At 57.1% G+C, this 17115-nt stretch overlaps 6 protein-coding genes across 6 annotated transcripts; 4 read left to right on the top strand and 2 right to left on the bottom strand.

Annotated features, from left to right (window-relative positions):
- Positions 1-469: 469 nt before the first annotated feature.
- MKK02DRAFT_38499 (uncharacterized protein) lies at positions 470-2516 on the top strand (the record flags this gene model as incomplete). Its single annotated transcript, XM_053090129.1, has 8 exons — positions 470-505; positions 558-752; positions 826-973; positions 1019-1138; positions 1188-1228; positions 1276-1326; positions 1382-1771; positions 1836-2516. The coding sequence occupies 8 exons, from the start codon at positions 470-472 to the stop codon at positions 2514-2516; spliced, it is 1662 nt and encodes a 553-aa protein (XP_052943613.1).
- Positions 2517-3000: 484 nt separating this feature from the next.
- On the bottom strand, positions 3001-6207 carry MKK02DRAFT_17480 (uncharacterized protein; the record flags this gene model as incomplete). The annotated part of the gene is made up of 3 exons (XM_053085795.1): positions 3001-3367; positions 3418-3924; positions 3962-6207. The coding sequence occupies 3 exons, from the start codon at positions 6205-6207 to the stop codon at positions 3001-3003; spliced, it is 3120 nt and encodes a 1039-aa protein (XP_052943612.1).
- Positions 6208-7120: 913 nt separating this feature from the next.
- Positions 7121-7847, bottom strand: MKK02DRAFT_38497 (uncharacterized protein; the record flags this gene model as incomplete). The annotated part of the gene is made up of 3 exons (XM_053090128.1): positions 7121-7185; positions 7235-7474; positions 7691-7847. 3 exons carry the CDS (start codon positions 7845-7847, stop codon positions 7121-7123), a joined length of 462 nt encoding a protein of 153 aa, XP_052943611.1.
- A 453-nt stretch (positions 7848-8300) lies between these two features.
- On the top strand, positions 8301-9044 carry MKK02DRAFT_38496 (uncharacterized protein; the record flags this gene model as incomplete). Its single annotated transcript, XM_053090127.1, has 3 exons — positions 8301-8448; positions 8530-8684; positions 8745-9044. The coding sequence occupies 3 exons, from the start codon at positions 8301-8303 to the stop codon at positions 9042-9044; spliced, it is 603 nt and encodes a 200-aa protein (XP_052943610.1).
- A 2992-nt stretch (positions 9045-12036) lies between these two features.
- MKK02DRAFT_28590 (uncharacterized protein) lies at positions 12037-13916 on the top strand (the record flags this gene model as incomplete). Its single annotated transcript, XM_053087598.1, has 5 exons — positions 12037-12243; positions 12288-12570; positions 12787-13215; positions 13376-13436; positions 13577-13916. The coding sequence occupies 5 exons, from the start codon at positions 12037-12039 to the stop codon at positions 13914-13916; spliced, it is 1320 nt and encodes a 439-aa protein (XP_052943609.1).
- A 2407-nt stretch (positions 13917-16323) lies between these two features.
- Positions 16324-17115, top strand: MKK02DRAFT_38492 (uncharacterized protein; the record flags this gene model as incomplete). The annotated part of the gene is made up of 1 exon (XM_053090126.1): positions 16324-17115. One exon carries the CDS (start codon positions 16324-16326, stop codon positions 17113-17115), a length of 792 nt encoding a protein of 263 aa, XP_052943608.1.

The raw sequence follows: 17115 nt of genomic DNA, 5'->3' as shown, positions 1-17115 counted from the left end.
CGCTCAAATAGCTCACCTTGGCGACCCACCTTGCCTTTTCCATTCACTCCGTCTGGTCCAGTGGTCGAGACCTTCTCGCTGATCAAGTTCGCGGTGGCAGACCAGGCCCGTCGATCGTACGGACCCCTTTGACATGTGCTGATCGTACTGACAGATTGGCTTGCCTGACCCCGGCTTTCGGTACTGGTAGGATGTCTCATTCGCTTGTCCTTCGATCTGAGACATGCACGGGTACCTGGCCGCTACAAGCGGAGATCACGAGCACAGATTTAGGCACTTGAGTACTATCAGCCGCGCCCTGGCCCATCAGAGTCATGGTCACAAGCACAGGTCACAGCAGGCAGCCGACCCACCGCACGACCTTATCTACAGGTACTACGCCGCGCCCACCCCCTCGCTTTGGACTCTTAGCGAGCTTCAGCGAGCTCCTCATCCGACATCTCCTCATACGGTCTACTAGTACCGACAAATGGGTACCTTCGTCTTCACCGATGAGCTGGACTATGTGAGTCTTTCACCAGCTCCCAGCCCGGGCTAAGAGCTGATCCCATCCTCAGGCAGCTCAGATGGCCTCGGTAGCAGCCGCATCCGTCTCGCTAGCTATCAGCCTCTTTGTCTGTCTCGCCTCACTATGGATCTACGCAACCCCTTCAGCGCGACATCATCTCGATCGAGTCTCTTTCCGACTACTGCTATGTTCGATGATCGTCGAGGTGGTTTATGACACCGTGTACATCTTTCTCTATAGCGATGTGAGTCTATCTACAGAGCTATCCTCTCCTCCCTTGCCTCCCTTGCCCTTTGTAGGGTGCAGCTGACAAACAGCCTGTCCCGCGCACTGCAAACTCCGTGTCGTGCAGTACGGCGGTCTACCTCCTCCTGGCGACGATGGGCGTCGCGAACTGGCTCTGTACCTTTATTGGGGTCAATCTCATGCTTGCCATCTGCTTTGGTATCAATCCTGTCCGAGCGCGTAAGTTCCCCGTTGACAGGACTATAAGCTAGCCTGACGTGAAAGGTCTGGAACGGTGGTACATCCTCATATCGCTTTTCATGGGCTTTGGGATTGCACTCGTCCCGGCCGGTCTCGGACATTTCGGGGTAGACGAGGTATATCAGGCGTGCTATTTCACTCAGAGTGCGCTCGGCCTGTTCATGCCTTGGGTCGGAGAGCGCTGACAGGGTAGCGGACCCAGCATTGCGGATCCGGGACTTTATGACCGACCTAGTGAGCTTGCTCGCTCTTCATCTGACGGAACCTAGCTGATGGTGCAGTACGCCTGGCAGATTCTCTCCAGCCTCGTCGCGGCCGCTAGTGTTCTAGCTGTATGTGCCTTCCACTCCTTGGTCACCCAATACAAGCCCTCTGTCTGACATACAGGTACTCGTCACCCTCCTCCGTCAATCCCGAGCGACCCAACGGGCTCTATATCGGGGCAACGACCTGAACATAACCTCCCACGACCTTCATACCATCGCCTCCACATCCATGTCCCACTCCCCCTCAGATGCGCCTCGACCGTGGTTTGCCCGGCTCATCCGCTCGAGGCCTAGGCAGGGTACTTCAAGCCTCCACCGGCTCGAAGACAAATTCATCACTATCGCTCTCAAGATCTCACTCTATCCTCTCGCGCTGATCGTCATCAACGCCTTCATCACCGGCGAAGACCTGGCATATACGGGCAGGGGCGGGGTGGAGTCGCAAGGCGAGTATGCGGTGTACTGTATCTACTACTTCCTGTATGGAGGACGGGGTTTGTTCTTTGGTCTGGTCAGTCCCCCCGCTATTATTGGTCACCATAGACAGTCCATAGGAGTACAAGCTGACGGAGAAGATCGGGATACTGGTCGATCCATGCATCCGCAGAGGCCTCCCAGCGGCTTATCAAGCGACATTTCGGCCTTCCCGCCTGGGCGACACACCCATCACCACCCTTGCGTCCGGCTACGACGTCGAGAAGGGTGCCACTGTCTCGCACGACGTTGAAGCCGAGGCAGCCGCAGAGACTATCACCGACTTCTTGGCCTCTGCGCCTGGACCTGAGCCGTCTCTGTCCGATCTGCCAGCGGGACGGCAAGGCCTCCTGGGGCTCTTCGAGAAGCGCCAAGACCTTGCAGGGGCGGAAGAGAGGAGGAGGCCGAGCTTGCAGGTCGTGTATACTCGTCCTTCCACACCGGTGACCGTACTCAATCCGCCGTCCGATCCCCTCACACCAGCTGCACCTACTCCGACAGACGTCATAACCCCTTTATCCCCGGCCCATATCGTCCTGGCCTCTCCCAAGACCCCCTCTCATACCGAACATCCACCCCTCACCCCCGTTGCTCCATCCACCCCGCGCAGATCCCGCCAGAGCTGGCTCGAACCACTCGCCACCGCCGTCCTGGCGCGGCATGACTCACCACTTGGTCCTCGCCGGTCCTCTGATCCTGCTCTGGGCGATACAGCTCGGCGGCGGAGGGAGCTCCGGGTCGCCGCAGAAAAGATGTACGCAGAGGTACAGGCGCAGATGTAAACGATCCAGATCATCAGCACGTCAGGATCAAGTTGTATCAGTATATCAGGATCAGTAGACACCTATGTCAGATGTCGTCAGTACCAGAGCGACTCGACCGATCAGCACCGCGCATGACAAGCCGATCCTCAGACCGCGCCAAGACTACATACACATAGTACACACAAGAAAAGACATAATACAGCTATATAGCAAACTAGGAAATCTATAAGCAGGTCAGGCAATACAGCCAAGAAGCGGAGCCACCCCTTCCTCCAATCCGTCACGTTCCCTCTCCTCCATTTTCGTCGAGATGGCGCCGAACCCGCTGATGTACACGTCTTGTTGGGGCGAAGGGGGCAAGATACAAGCGCGGTAGTGTTTCGGCGGGTCGTCGAATTGTCGTGTCGTTTGTCGTTATGCGTGATCGTCCCCTCCCCTCTTCCCCTTAGTGTATACACAAAACACCCATCTCCCCCGCCCCCTTCCTCAGGCACAAGCACCCTCATCCCTCCAACATCTCCACGTCCCCTTCCTCGCCTACCGTCCCCATCCCCATCCCCATCCCCGCCTCCGTATTGATCGCATACCCAAAGCCACCCAATACACCGCTCAACCACCCCTTACTCTCCGGCGCGAGGGCCGCCCCGCCCGTCCTCGCCCTTCCGATCACCGGGTGATCCACGACATTCTGGCTCGTCGGTCTCCGATGCGGATCAGCGGCCATACAGCTCGTAATAAGGTCCGCGAGCGCCGGGGAGAGGGGGGAGAGATCGACGACGGTAAAGTCGTCTGTGCGTAACGAGTGCCATGCGGGTCCGCCATCGGGGACGCAGATATTGGTGGAGACTTCGAGGACGACCAGGCCAAAGCTAATTATCAGCTATGTTCTCCAGGCAATGCCAAGGTGGGGGAAGCTCACCTGAAGATATCCGCAGGCATGTCAAACACCCCCCTCAGCATCTCTGGAGGCATATACACCCTATCCCCCTCCCTCTCAATCTTCTCCCATCCCCCACCCGACGCTGCACTCTCACCCGCCATCCCGCCCAACCCCGACCCCTTGAGGATCTCATCAGGCGTGACTCTCAGGACGCGGGACGCCATCCCAAAGTCCCCAATCTTGAGCGTTCCCGCATCTGAAATGAGGATATTGGCGGGTTTGAGGTCAAAGTGCACGACGCCGGCAGAGTGGATATGGTGGATCCCGTCCGAGAGCTCGCGGATGATCTTCCAGACCCGGGCTTCGTCGAGCCGTTCGACGACTTGTCCGTATTCTTCTAGGAAGAAGGCGAGGGTACCGAGGCAGAGCTCGGTTTGGATGAATAGTTGCCGGTTTTGTTCCCAGGCGGAGGCGAAGCGGATGACATGGGGTGAAGGGGGGAGGGAGAGGTGCCGGAGGATATCAACTTCTTCGAGGTGTCGAAGTCTGGTCGTCAGCTTTCACTCGGCAGAATCCCGCTCACCTGTCGCGAACACCATCAAACACTCCTCGCGCCTTCTTGACCGCATACAGCCCGTCCCCATGCCTGTCCTGTACTTTGAACACCGTACTGAACGCCCCTTTCCCGAGCGTCTCGAGCGTGATGAACCGGGTCTCAAAGATATCCTCCTCCTCCTGGACATCTTGCGGTTTGGTGGCGGGGTGAGACTGGCGGTGATGGAGTGTACGGTGGATCTTGGGGTTGGGGAATGCGGGAAGGGACATGCGCGGGTAGATCCCGCTCGAGGATGATGTGTGAAGCGGGACGGGGTGGGCGTGTGCGGGCGGTTTCGAGGGTGTAAGGCTGAGGTCTGGTCGGCCGGCTGGAATGTCAGCGGAAAACCTATGCGTTGTGCCATAAAAGGGCTCACCTGCTAAAGCGACCTTCTCTCCTCCGCCCTTGGTCGGCGTTCCATCACTCTCGCTCCCGCTATTGGTCCGTAACAATCCCACCCTTGTCTTCTCCGCCGTCATCATGACCCCCTCGCGCTGAGCAACCCTGACGGTCGGACTCGAGCATTCCGCCTCTGGACTACTCGATCCCGGTCCCGCCCCATTCAGCGTCAGATGAGGGACCATGCCCATCATCGTCCCCATCGTCCCCGACTTCTTCCTCATCGTCGGCGGCGGGACCTTCCCCTTTCCTTTCCCTTCTCCGACCAGGACCGGCGCAGGCTCCCCCATCATGACATCCTCTACCGCCCCTCCTGATCTTGAGCCGCTCCCCAGACTTGGCTGACTGGAGCTGTGGCCCATGCCCCGCCTCCCACCCCCATTGAAGTGATTCCGCTTGACTGGCGTTCCTGGCATTTCAGGCTTCTCCTCCTCCTTCTCCCGGAGCATGACGGGTAACCCGGCTGCACCGAGAAAGTTGAACGCGGCGACGCCAGGCCAGCCACTGTGCTGCGCGGGCTCGATGGGAGTTTCGAGAGGCCGATCCCTCTCGCGCTCGTCCCCCATGGACGACGTCCGCTTGAGCATGGGTGGGCGCCTGGGTCGAGACGCCGCCGACGGCCGGAGAACCGACATGGGCGGGATCTTGAGCCGGTCATCCTCGCCATTTCCCACGCTGACGCCTGAATCTCTTGGCTTGAACTTTCGGAGCGCGGTCGATGGCTGCTCGAATGCCTCTTGGAGAGGCTTGACGTCCTCGAATATGGGCGGTTCGGCGGGTGAAAAGGTGGATGCGGGGGGTGTCATGTTGGTGGTGGAAAGGGAGGAAAGGGAAGAGTTGGAGTGGCTGAAATCAGGGAGACCGCCGAGGGAGAGGGCGAGTCCCGACTTGTGTCCTGTCGACCGAGACATGGACGCCTGGACTGTATTGCTTTGGTCGCCCGAGTTGATCCGCTTGTGCCGATTGGCCCCGACTTGACCTTTGGACATCCGCCTGGCATGGCCTAGGGCAGCAGCAGGCGCAGCGATAGACCCAAACGCCTCGTCCTTGTCCACCATGGCCGCCTGGATCCGGTCCAGCGAGATTGCCTTTTTCTGACCCAGGATGCTCTTCTCGTGGTCCATCTGACTCCCGGTCGACGCGCGCGCACGCAGGGGGTGCGACGCGGACAATCGGGGAATCTTGGACTCCTCGGCGCCGACTCGCATGGATTTGGAGGGCGCAAAGATGGACCCGCTAGCTCGAGACCGGAGTTCTTGAGAGTGGGACCGAGGAAGGGGGAAGAGGGGTTGAGGGGGTGGTCGGCCGTCCCCCATCATAGGCGTCGAGGGGGATGCTTCGCCGTCAGAAAGCGGGATATTGTTGAGGTTGTTTGTAGCGAATTTGAGTGGGCTTGGTGGTGGCATCCCCATTCTCCCTTCTGACGCTCGCGCCATCCCCATCCCGCTTGTCCGCCTGATGGGACTATCATCATCCGCCAGCTTCAGCCTCGCCGCCGCGTTCGCCATCCCGCACGCCGGAGTAGGACTGTCCTCGATGGGGCTGGACGACATGTCTGTCATGCGGCGTGATTTGGGCGATACCTGAGGATGGGACGGGTGGACGGGGGAGATCATGACAAAGTCCTCGTCCCCGCCTTTACTGGGTGAAGGCGAGGGGGAGAGCCGATGTTTGGGGTTCCGAGCGACCGAGAATGGCGCTGCGAATGGGTTTCCTGGCGATGCGGCAAATTGGCCAGTCCCGCCGAGCGTGGAGTGAGAGTGGATGCTCGAGATGGATTGATTGGAGCCGGACGAGGAGGATGAGGAGGTGAGGCCGAGGGGAGTATGGCGCATCTGCATATTGTCGGCGGGAGGGGCAGTAGATGGTCCGGCCGAGAAACAGGTGGTGGGGCGCGGGAGTGCCTTGGTGCGAGGCATCTTGAACCCGTTGGCGGTTCCGTCGTGCGCTGATGATTTGGCGGGATGAACGGCAGAAGAGGGCATGGTGGATGAGATGGGAGTAGAGATGTTCGTTTGGGAAGGGGGCGAGTCGAGACGATGTGGCAAGATGTTCCGGCCGAGTCGAGTCGGGTCCGGTGGACCTTGGCGATAGGTAGAGATCGTGCTTGGTGCTCGCTCTTTCCGACAGAGCACGTAAATACAGGTACACAGATGTATGTGGGTCCCTTCGCGTCGACTAGGGGAGCGACACGTTGGTAGATATTCTACGATCAGCACGGCCTATCCTTGTTAGAAGAAACGCACAAGGTCGAGTGGAGTCCAGCGTCAGAGCACCAGGCAGAGAGGCAAGAGAGAGTGTACCCGCTGGGGGTAGTTGTTGTTTGGTAGTATGAGAGACAAGGAGAGACAATGCACAGAGGACGCGTTTGACTTCTCTTTCCCCCCTCGAGCGCCCACATCCCCGCCACCCGTTTCATAAACAAAGCCTGCAGCTTAAATTGCTTCCGGTGGAGCGTCCAGCCCGAGATGCCGTAAGCGATCGAGAACTACAGGCGGCAAAGGCCGCTTGCCTCGCCTGGTCACTGGACCATCATACGCCTTGCACCATGCGATATACACTCGATAATGGTATATATTGACGCACGCAGTTGCCTCTGGAGCAGATCGGTGACAGGTCCGCCGTCTCGCTGAGACGACTGAGCCGAAAATCGCAGTTGAAACGTCGAAAACACCCCCAACCGCGTTTTTTTCGTTATTTTTATAACTGCATGCTGTTCTCTTCTTCCCCAAGTCCCCCAATGACCGCCTAGTGCTTCTTGGCAGCAGCGGACTGCGCTTTTGCTTCGTCCATCTTCGCAATTATGTCTGCCTCTGATGACCCGTTAGCTCGGCTCAGAGGCTTGTGAAGGTGGACACTCACCCTCGTCAACGATCTTCTTGTCGACCTTGGCACCCCTGGACGGCTCGTTACCGTGCGACCGAGCGATGGCGGTAGGGTCCTCCTTGGCCTCGGCCGCCTCCTCCTCAGCCTTCTTCTCGAGCTTCTCTACGCGGGCGGCATCGGTGATGTTCTCTTTGAACGAGCGCTCGTCCTTGCCGTCGAGACGCTTGTGGGCATCCTGGGGGGCGTGCTCGTGGGCCTCACCGGTCTGGGGGTTGCCTAAGAGTCATCAGTATTTCTGCGGCGTCAAGGGGGGGCGTAAGATGAAGGGAACGTCTGATGAGGTGTGAAGCGGGTAAGTGTGGGCCGAAAGGGAAAGGGGAAGAAAGAAGGGCGACCTTGTCCAGCTGAGTCGCCCAGCTGAGGCAAAGGCCAGCGAGCATGTCCCGGCTGTCTTGACACGGGGTCGAAGGTAAGACCAGAGTCATGACTTACCGGAAGTACCAGTGGCGGGGTTGATAGCACCGTCGTTTGCCTCGGACATTTTGGTTTTGGTTGGTAGGTTGGGTTTGGTGGTGAGAGGGGTAGAGGGGTCTTGAGAAGTCAGTTTCTTGCCCTCCTCTTGCTGGTTCTTGACTTCTTGCTTGGTCATGTTGGGCATCAGTTGGCTTACTTGTTTGTTGGCTGATGCGGGATGTAGAGAGGAAACAGAGAGATGAAGCAGTTTCGCGCTATAAGGGGGTTGGGGTTGCTAGGCGGGGTTAGTGACGTCATGATGGACAGCGGAGTAGCCGGCATTTGTTTTATAGAGGTTTCTGGACTTTATCCGGTAGTCCGTGCGTCGCGGCAGAGGTCGGGCGAGATTTCGGTCCAGCAGCACCAGCGACGATGTGCTGCACTCTCTCTCCGTGATATCTCTAATACGACCCTCTCATCAACGCCCAAGAAGGCGACATTGAGCTACAGCATCGCAGCAGACAATCCTGACTTTTATCCACCGACGTTCGAGCTACATCGACAGAATAGACCGGTCTATTGCCTCCCAGATCTGATCCAGCTCTGACCATCTTGAATTCGCCTCCAGTCCAGATCTCGTCTCGGTGCCATGGTCAGTACCGATTTCAGCTTATGCGGTCAGAGAAGCAAGCTGATATGGTGGCAGTCTATCACACGAGTCATCGCCGAGCTGGTTCTCACCGGCGCAAGGGTATTCGGAAAGGCGACTGCTGCTGCCGGCGCACAAGCTGTACGGAGTGAGTCTGCCTTCGGTCAAGCTAGCACCCTCGCGAAAGACTATCAGAGGCAAAGGCGTGGGCATCAGCTGATACACCCAGACTTCAAGCACAAGCCTGATGGAGCACCCTCCAACGCACCAATAGGGACCGGCGGCTCCAAATCGCAAATAACAAATCAGCTCAACATGTCGCTGGACGAGGCACATTTGATCTTGAATGTGAAGAAGGAAGATCCATTAGAGGTCATTGAAAAGGTCAGCTACTCGTTTCCCTGCGACCACTTGTAGTCTCAGAGGCAAAACTGACTCTAGCAGAGTTATGACCGAATCTTCGCCGCCAACTCCCCTCCCGCTCCCCCATCGACCACCCCACCCGCAGCCGGTGCACCTGGCGCCGCAGGAGCTCGTCCAACTCCAACACTCACACCGGCGCAAGCGGCAGCAGCGAGAAGAGCGGCAAAGGTGCCGACACATTCACATTACTTGCAGAGTAAGGTGTATAGGGCGTTGGAGCGGATAAAGGCGGAGAGGGAGACTGGGGCCACACCACCAGCAGGACCAGCGGCGGGCGAGGCTGGGGCGGCAGGAAAGGGAGAAGCTGGGTCATCATCATGAGGGAGTAGGGGTGATGTTGGCCGATTTGGGCTCTGAAACGGATACGGACTGGCAGGCGTGCGGTGGGCCTGGAGACTATAATGTCGGATATCACATCTCCACCACCGCTGCTGATCCCATCTCGATCTCACGCCTTGATCTGACCGGCTGGAGGGCATCGGGTGATGTTCACGCTCACGCCCCTGACGTCCTCTTGTCGACTTTCGTCGGGATGCCCACCAACCAGTACAGGGAAACCACCAGAATGCACGACCGTGAGGCTGGCTCATCCTTTCTGTTCGCCCTCCTTCCTTCCGGATGATCCTACACGTGACCGCATTCAATCCTTTATATCACCTTTTCGTTCGACATGATCGCTGGGAGCTGTGCAAGAGTCGGTACATACATAATTCTAGGCCTTTCCAGACTGCTCGCTCTCTTCCCCACCTCCATCCCGCACTTCAAGTCCCCTCCTTTACCAAAGCACACTCTACCCTGTCCTCAGCGACCACCACTCATACGCCGCAGACACCCCTCACATCTCACACATATCTCACTCTCATACCTCTCACAAGCCACTCACTCCAACACAACCACCATGGGCAGCTCCAAAACCACCAACGAGTCGGGCTATACGGTGACTGCGGTGAATGCGGTCTGGGACAAATTGTCATCCTACTGTGCCTCTGACGCCACCGGCACCCCTGATGCGTCAAGCTGGTGGCCCAGCAGCCACGCCGAGCCGTCGTCCGGCGGCGATTGGGGCAGTACGCTATCGGCCTATGCGGCCGGGGCGGCGGTCGCAGTCGCCTCTGCGGCTTTCTTTGCTGCCTGTTCATATGTCTCGGGGGCGAGCGCGCTGGACCTGGAGGGTACACCGAGTGATGAAGATGACGAGTCTCGGAAGTTTTACAATGAGGACCGGACGATGCGGCTCGGTCGCGTTCTTCCCGAGAACATTCCAGATCCGGACAATCCAGGGCGTACGGTTGTGGAGATTGAGTGGCAGTGGGACGCTGACTTGGCGAGAAAGGGATATCCCGGATACGATCGCTACGACCCGGTGTGGAGAGCTTGACCTCGTCGGCTTATCCGATTGCTCCGTACCCCGCTGGTATATTCATGTGCGAGCTTACACTGTTACTCGGCCACACCACGGGGCTGCGATACATGAACATTATCTTACCGGAGTCCCTGACCATGGACCACGTCGACACGGTGCCCAGCAGTCTGACACGGCTAATTACATCATACCGACGCCCTGTCTGACCGCAGCATCGAGTGACAGTGTGATCACAACCTCCAAGATTCAGCTGCAATCTGATTGCATATACTAGCGGGAGATCAAACTTCAGTCTCAGATTATCCTCGCTCAAAGCGCCACATCGGAGCTCGCAAACTATTCATGCTTCAGCGAGGATAGGTAGTGAGGCTAGTGAGGTGCTAGGGCGGAACGTGTCGGGTTACGGCTGCCCTCACCCGGCCCGTACGTGGGCAACCCATCCTTTGTGACCGTTCATCCTCATGCCAGACCGACGCGACACGTCTGAACGAATGATCCTTTACATTGAGATCCCCGGATGTCGGGCTTCAGCTCGTTTGCTGTGCACTCGCTCCTGGATACCTGTCACATTGAGAAACCCTCACCACCAATCAATCCATCCTGACCACCACGTACTGGCTGTCTCCCATACCCCCTCGCCAATATCTACATGGGTTCACCGCTTTCTCCCAGCAGGTCCGACAAACGTACCCACTCCATTGGTCATTCCATCAATATGGGCGAAACAATAGACCTTCCTCCCGCCTAGGAGAGCGTTGCCGAAACAGCAGGAGCCAGCACGATAATGCAAAGCCCCACAACTCCGCTGCTCTCCCTCAGGCCTCGTCCGACCCTCACTCTGCTCAGCAATCCCGGGGATGGGCATTACCCATCGGCCTCGGCTTCGCAATCGGCGTCGGGATGTCTTAAGCTTTCCACTCGTTATACTGCTCCGCGAAGGAGTCTGCCATCGCTTCCGCATCCACTTACTGGATCAGTCACCCTCCGTCCTCCTCTGCCAGGTTTGTTGGGGGTACAGTCTTAGCCTGCGCCATCTTGGCTTTGGCGGCGGGTGCAGTACTCGAGATTCGCCACAAGGTCAGGGATGTCTGCGAGAACACTACTGGGGGTATTGCGTGGCATGGCTGCAACACCAGTTACACATACACCGACCGGAGGGGGAAGAGAACAGAGGTGACTGCGTGGCACCTTCCAGGCGTTTCTACAAGGAGCGGGTATCAGAGCAGACGTTGATCGATCATGTAGGGCGGACTATGTGAGACAAGTGGGGTCATTGACACGAGCTTGGCTTCGAATCATGCAATTATTTGCGTCCCTGATCGCGATGGTAAACCCTGGCATCAGTTTGTGACAGCACACTGAGCACCTATATGTTCGTATCATACTATCTGGCGCGCCAAACGTGAGCAGCGTAACCGAAACACGTCAATTCACGTTTGCTGCGCCGTTGCTACAGAGTGTCATTTGCTTGACCTTGTTGGTCATTGGACGTCTTTCGCCTCAGAATGTAGGGCGGACCTGTGGGAGTCAGTAAGGAGCCATACCAGTGAGTGTTGCACGAGTACCCTCAATATACACAGTGCCCTCATCCTGGCTCACACGGACTCCTGCATCGCCAGGGTAAACGCCACGTCACCTTCACTGCCACACCAAAGTATGTACGGCACCCACAGAGCTAGTGCAACTCATTCCTCATCTCGGAGGCAAAGTTTTGGCCAGTTAGTTTTCCCTGTGACCCTGTCGTCCCTGTCCCTGCGTAGACGCTCACAACTCACTACTGTATCCGCCGCTAGTGATTCGTCAATCGCCTTCGGTCACTTATCGTCTCCCACATCATCTCACCTATCACTACATCTTAAGGTCAGTAGCTGGTCACGACTCAGTCGCCACAGGAAAGACACCGCCGGTCCGCCGCTCCTCCATCGCTCCGCACGTACGGGCAGAGCAAGCATGCCTCCTAAGCGCCGCCCTCCTCCCAAGGCGAAAGTTCCTCCCAAGGAGAAAGCTCGGCGAAAGCCTCCGACTCAAAGCGTACCCTCGGACATCTGGCATCTCATCTTGCCGTATCTCAGAAACCCTACTCCAGCTCCTCTGTCCCGGCCGCCGCGGTCCCAGATGTGTCAACCAGACCTCTGTTCTGCTTCCCTCACATGCCGCGTGAGTCGAGATCTAGGCTACAATCTGCCTCAGCTGATAAGTAGCTATTCGCAGAGATTGTGAACCCTCTCCTCTACACCCATATCACGACCGACCAATTCGCCCTCCTCTTCCGCGACATCAATAACCCCACCTTTTACCGGCGGTTCAGGCAAACAAGAAGTCTTCTGATCGAGTATATGCCGACGGGTGAGGACGCCGACTATGGTGATTTGATGGCGGACGAGGGGCGAAGGTGGTCAAAGCTGGGCCGAACGGAGGAGGAGATGGATGCGGCGACATTCAAGGAATGCGGGGATGAGGCGGAGGGGATCATTGCCGCTCTGGGTACGGCCAATCGCATCGGCATGGCGAGGGCTCTCCCTCGGCTCGAGAGAATCGCTATCGGATCCATCTACGGAAAGCAACACAGCGCCTTTTTGAAATGAGAGGACACGATCCAGAGGGCGGGGGATGAGACCACTCAGACCCCGTCGTATCTCGGAGCGCTCGCGTTTCGGAAGTTCCTCTCGTCGGGTGGCCTTAAACATCTCTGCCAGAGAGGCGACTTCCATCCCCTCGGAGTCTTCCCCTTCTCGTCCGCCAAGGACCCAAGGACACCCACCGTCAACTACACTCGGACCTGTCACATGGCGCCCAAGACCAGCAATCTCTCTATCTCACTCGGCCTCCCCATGAGGTGGGCTAGCGACTACGCAGGCGAAGAGCACTGGGACGAGATGGCAAAAATCGCTTCGGATTGCGTCGGCCAAGTCGCCGGTGCGCGGGCGAGGTTCAAGGACGTGCCGGATTACAAGGCGGAAGTGGTGGATCTCGAAGTCTGTTGCACGACAAGACCGCCAGCGGATGGTTGGGGTGTAAAGCCTATCGGGGAACGCCTGCAAGCGCGATTGAGAGCGACGGGACATCCGGAAGATAGAGTGCGGTGGTACCCATCAAGCGAGACGCCCATCTGCGAGGCGTGCGGGTCGGGTGTGCCGCTTGAGTAGGGAGGCGTACTGGCGTGAGACGGGGTAGGCCATAAAGGGGGAGAGAGAATCTGTCGTTGTCGGAGAAGGGGCGAGGCGATGATATCAGGAGGTACGAGTAGGTGCAGAGATCCGCCTAAATCGAGGCTGTGCTGACCGTTCAGTCATACGAGCCATCTCTCAGATGTATAGGTCCTATGCGGCGCATTGCGCCGAGGCTATGAGGTGCGCGCAAAAGACCTCTTCGCATTCTGTCGGCGAGCTTTCAAGAGCTTGCTGTTAGATCCACGTGAAAATTCTCGTTTGCGCTCAGGTGTAGGCTGTAGGCTCGGAGCCAGTATAGACCGGCTCAGGCAGATGGACAGCTCAATGCGCGTATATGAACGCAAGCTTGAGCGCTTGAGCAGTGTTGGCCAAAGAGTGCCACCTAATAACGGACGGTCGCGAACTCCCGTCATGGCCAGGGTCAGGGGACTATGTATCGGTTCCGGCGGAAGCAGGTCTTCCGCGCCCGATGCTGAGAGCTCAAAGTGGCGCTCTGAGTCCGTTTGGCTGCAGGCCATGATTCTTAGGTCGATGAAAGGAGGAACTCTAGCTATAAAACAGGCTGCCTTGTCCAAGCCCGAGATAAATTGTCCCTTGACGCCTCATCCACTGATCAGCGTTGATCAAGCCGCTATCGACCCACCTCTGCCTTGCCTGTGACTTGCGTCTAAAGCGGCGGCTGACGGATTGACCGGCCTCTGGTCGTCCGCCTCGACACGCCTCACGCCTGACCAGCCCAGATCACATGCTGTGTGCGAGGAGTATGTCATGACGAGATCGCTTGAGGGGGGTCACGGACATGTAGCGACTATTATTAATCGGTTGCAGAGCTCATGATGAGATGGGTGGCGACAACCTCGCTACAGGCGGTCTGTGTAACATGTTTCATAGTTGACGGAATGGTGTGTTTGCCTCTTATCTTCTGTCTTCGAGGGCTGGATGCCGCTGCAAAGACCTTGCTTGTATGCGCGAACATGCCAAGCGTGGCTGGCGAATAGTCTACTCGCGTCAGCCTTTTCTCTCTTGTCTTTCGTCTCTGTAACCACTAGCCTGGTCGAGTAGCCTAGCGATCTACATTGCCCCTGGACAGATAGCCACTTGATACGTTCGCCCTTTGACTCGCTATTCCTCTTCTTGCACATCGCTCGCACTCTCGTCCCTCGTTCCTCGACGCCATGTCAGGACCCAGATCACCACCTCCCCATTAGGTCCTGTCATCCCTCGCACGCCAATCCCAGCGAGGACCATTCAGGACCCACTCCATTCTCGTACGATCCAGTCAACCTCGTATGATCCCATACTGCCTCGTACGATCTCATACTGCCTCGGACGATCCCATACGGTCCTATACGGTCCTATACGGCTCCCAGGCGGTACTATGGGAGTGAGGTTGCCCAGGGGTATAAAAGGCGGGATATTTCGCCTTGGATTGCTTCTTCTCTTAGAATTGATCTTTCATAAGCTACCTAGTCAAGATCTACCTAGCTCTTACCTTAGCTCAATATATGTCTTGCCTTGCACACCTTCAAAGCCTCGAAATACCTCAGAATCCTCCTCATCCCCATTCGCCGATACTCGCATACCTCCCCGTCTAATACAAGTCCAGAGACTAGACTCCTACCCCCTCCGTCTAGTTCAAGCTAGCCTCCCTACGACCCGCCACCGTCCGCGCCGTTTCCGGTCCCAGATCTCTGGGTACGGGTCGTAAGACGCCATCCTCGCTTCGCCTTCTTTCCCCACACACCTCCGTCCCCGTCCCCATCTCATATGCTGCACGTCTCTTCTCCTCGCCACAATCTCCCGCACGACAATTTCTGATACTCCGGGATATTCGGTCAGGCACAGCATTCACGCATCTAGTTCTCATGTTTTTCAGATCTTGTGATTCTAGGCGTTCTGAATGCATGGAGTGGTCCTACTGCAGGATTATCAATCTACCACTCCTCAGAATAAGGTGAAAAGCGCAAGTGTTAGTTTCTCGCCTCATCGCCGTAGCCGTAAACACTCCCGTCCGCGTAAGACCAGCCGAGAACAGCCAGGTAGGATTGCGACGCAGTCATGTGCCTGCAGTGAGCGGCAGACTAGATTGACGTGGTGTCGGTCAGATCATCAACGTGCCCCTGAATCTTCATACAGTTCTACATGAGGTCCTACCGAGCATGCTAGCTCGCGGTGAGGGGAGTATGCAGTTAGCCGTACTTGTGAGATTGGCCGGGTTGACCGGTGGAGGCCGGCTGAAACGCATGCATGCAAATGTGAAACACGCGCACGGACTTTTTCGAACCGCGTCATCGCGTTTTCAACCTCACCTGGCCAAAACGCATTCCCTACATCTCGACATTCTACTATGCACAAGAGATCCCTGAAAAACCTGGAAGGTGGTTATGAATCTATCGAGTCCATAGGCACCTTAACATCGAAATTTCGAGCGATATTGGGCAAGCAAGGTGCGATCATAGTTTGAAATATCAGCAGCAAGGTACCAGGGTAAACCCTGGCCATGTGCGCACGGGCATCGCTTGGCTCGAGCTAAGCTACAAGTATACAAACTCCTAATCTGAGCTCGATTCGTCCATCATCGTTGATATCATCTTACACTACTCTTCCTCTCAACCTCCTAGAGCTCAGCTCGCAGTCAGGCTAGTATGCCTTCGAAAGCGCTCGAGAAACTCGGACCTGAGATATGGTATCTCGTCCTTCCCTACCTTCGCAACCCAGTTCCCCTCCCCTTATCGCATCCCCCTCGAACACAGATGCGCCAGCAGGATCTTTGTTCTGCTGCTTTGACTTGCCGAGTAGGTCCACTGAAATCACGAGCCAGTACAAGGCTCACGATTCAGCTATTCGCAGATATCTGCTCCCCTCTGCTCTACACACACATCACGACCGACTCGTCCCCGCCCTTTTCATACATATCAACAAACCTGAGTTTCATCGGCGATTTCGTCGCACCAAGAGCCTGCGTATCGAATACGCAGAGCAAGGCAACGAAGCGACGTACGCGCAGCTTATCGGACTAGGCGGTCGGATGTGGAGGTTGGCGGGACGCTCCGCGGATGAGCAGGAGATGGACGCGGGCAGCATCCTGGGGTTCGAGATGGAGATGGAGGCCATCAACCATGCTTTGACAACGGTCAATCGGGTCGGTATGGCGAGGACGCTACCTTGCCTCGAGACAATCGCTGTCGCATCCGTTTACGGCGGGAATCATTCCGCTGCATGGTCCCGGAGGGTACGCGAGATGCAGGAGAATAGAGAACATCTTCTCTTCATCAACGGGATGTTTGAGTTTGATGTCTTTCTCGCCTCTGGCAATCTCAAACATCTCTGCGTGCGAGGTGAACTTCATCCGTTGGGGATCTCACCCGTCTCGTCGACCAGCGACGAAAATATACCGGACGTCCGTTATTCGCGCACCATTCACTTCGTACCAGGCGTTGACAATCTCGCGATTCCCGTCGGACCTCCCATCAGATGGGTGGGGGATTCTCCCGCTAGGGAGAATTGGGCGGACTCGATGGTGCCAGTGTCGGAGTCAATAAAGAGATACATCAGGATGCGGTCGAGTTCTGTGCGCGAGGAGCTAGACTATCGCCTGGAGCCGGTCGGGGTCGAAATCTACTCGTCCACTCGGACCTTTTCGCCGCCCAGCATCGGAATCGGTTCTGAGACATCGGGGACGCCCGATCAACAGGATATTTCGGTGGCGTCGCAGAGGGGGAGATGTGCCATCATGGGCGAGAACTCCCAGGCCGAGCTCAGGAGGACTGGCCGCCCGGACGATTGGGTGAGGTGGTATCCCTCGGTCGATACGCCTGTTTGTATGGCGTGCGGGTCAGGCGTGCCGGACCAGTCGTAG

Source organism: Dioszegia hungarica (assembly GCF_025882075.1).
Source record: "Dioszegia hungarica strain PDD-24b-2 chromosome Unknown MKK02contig_16, whole genome shotgun sequence".
In the NCBI taxonomy this organism is placed as follows: Eukaryota; Fungi; Basidiomycota; class Tremellomycetes; order Tremellales; family Bulleribasidiaceae; genus Dioszegia; species Dioszegia hungarica.
Note: the sequence above shows the minus strand (reverse complement) of the source record. Positions and strands in the feature narration are given on the sequence as shown.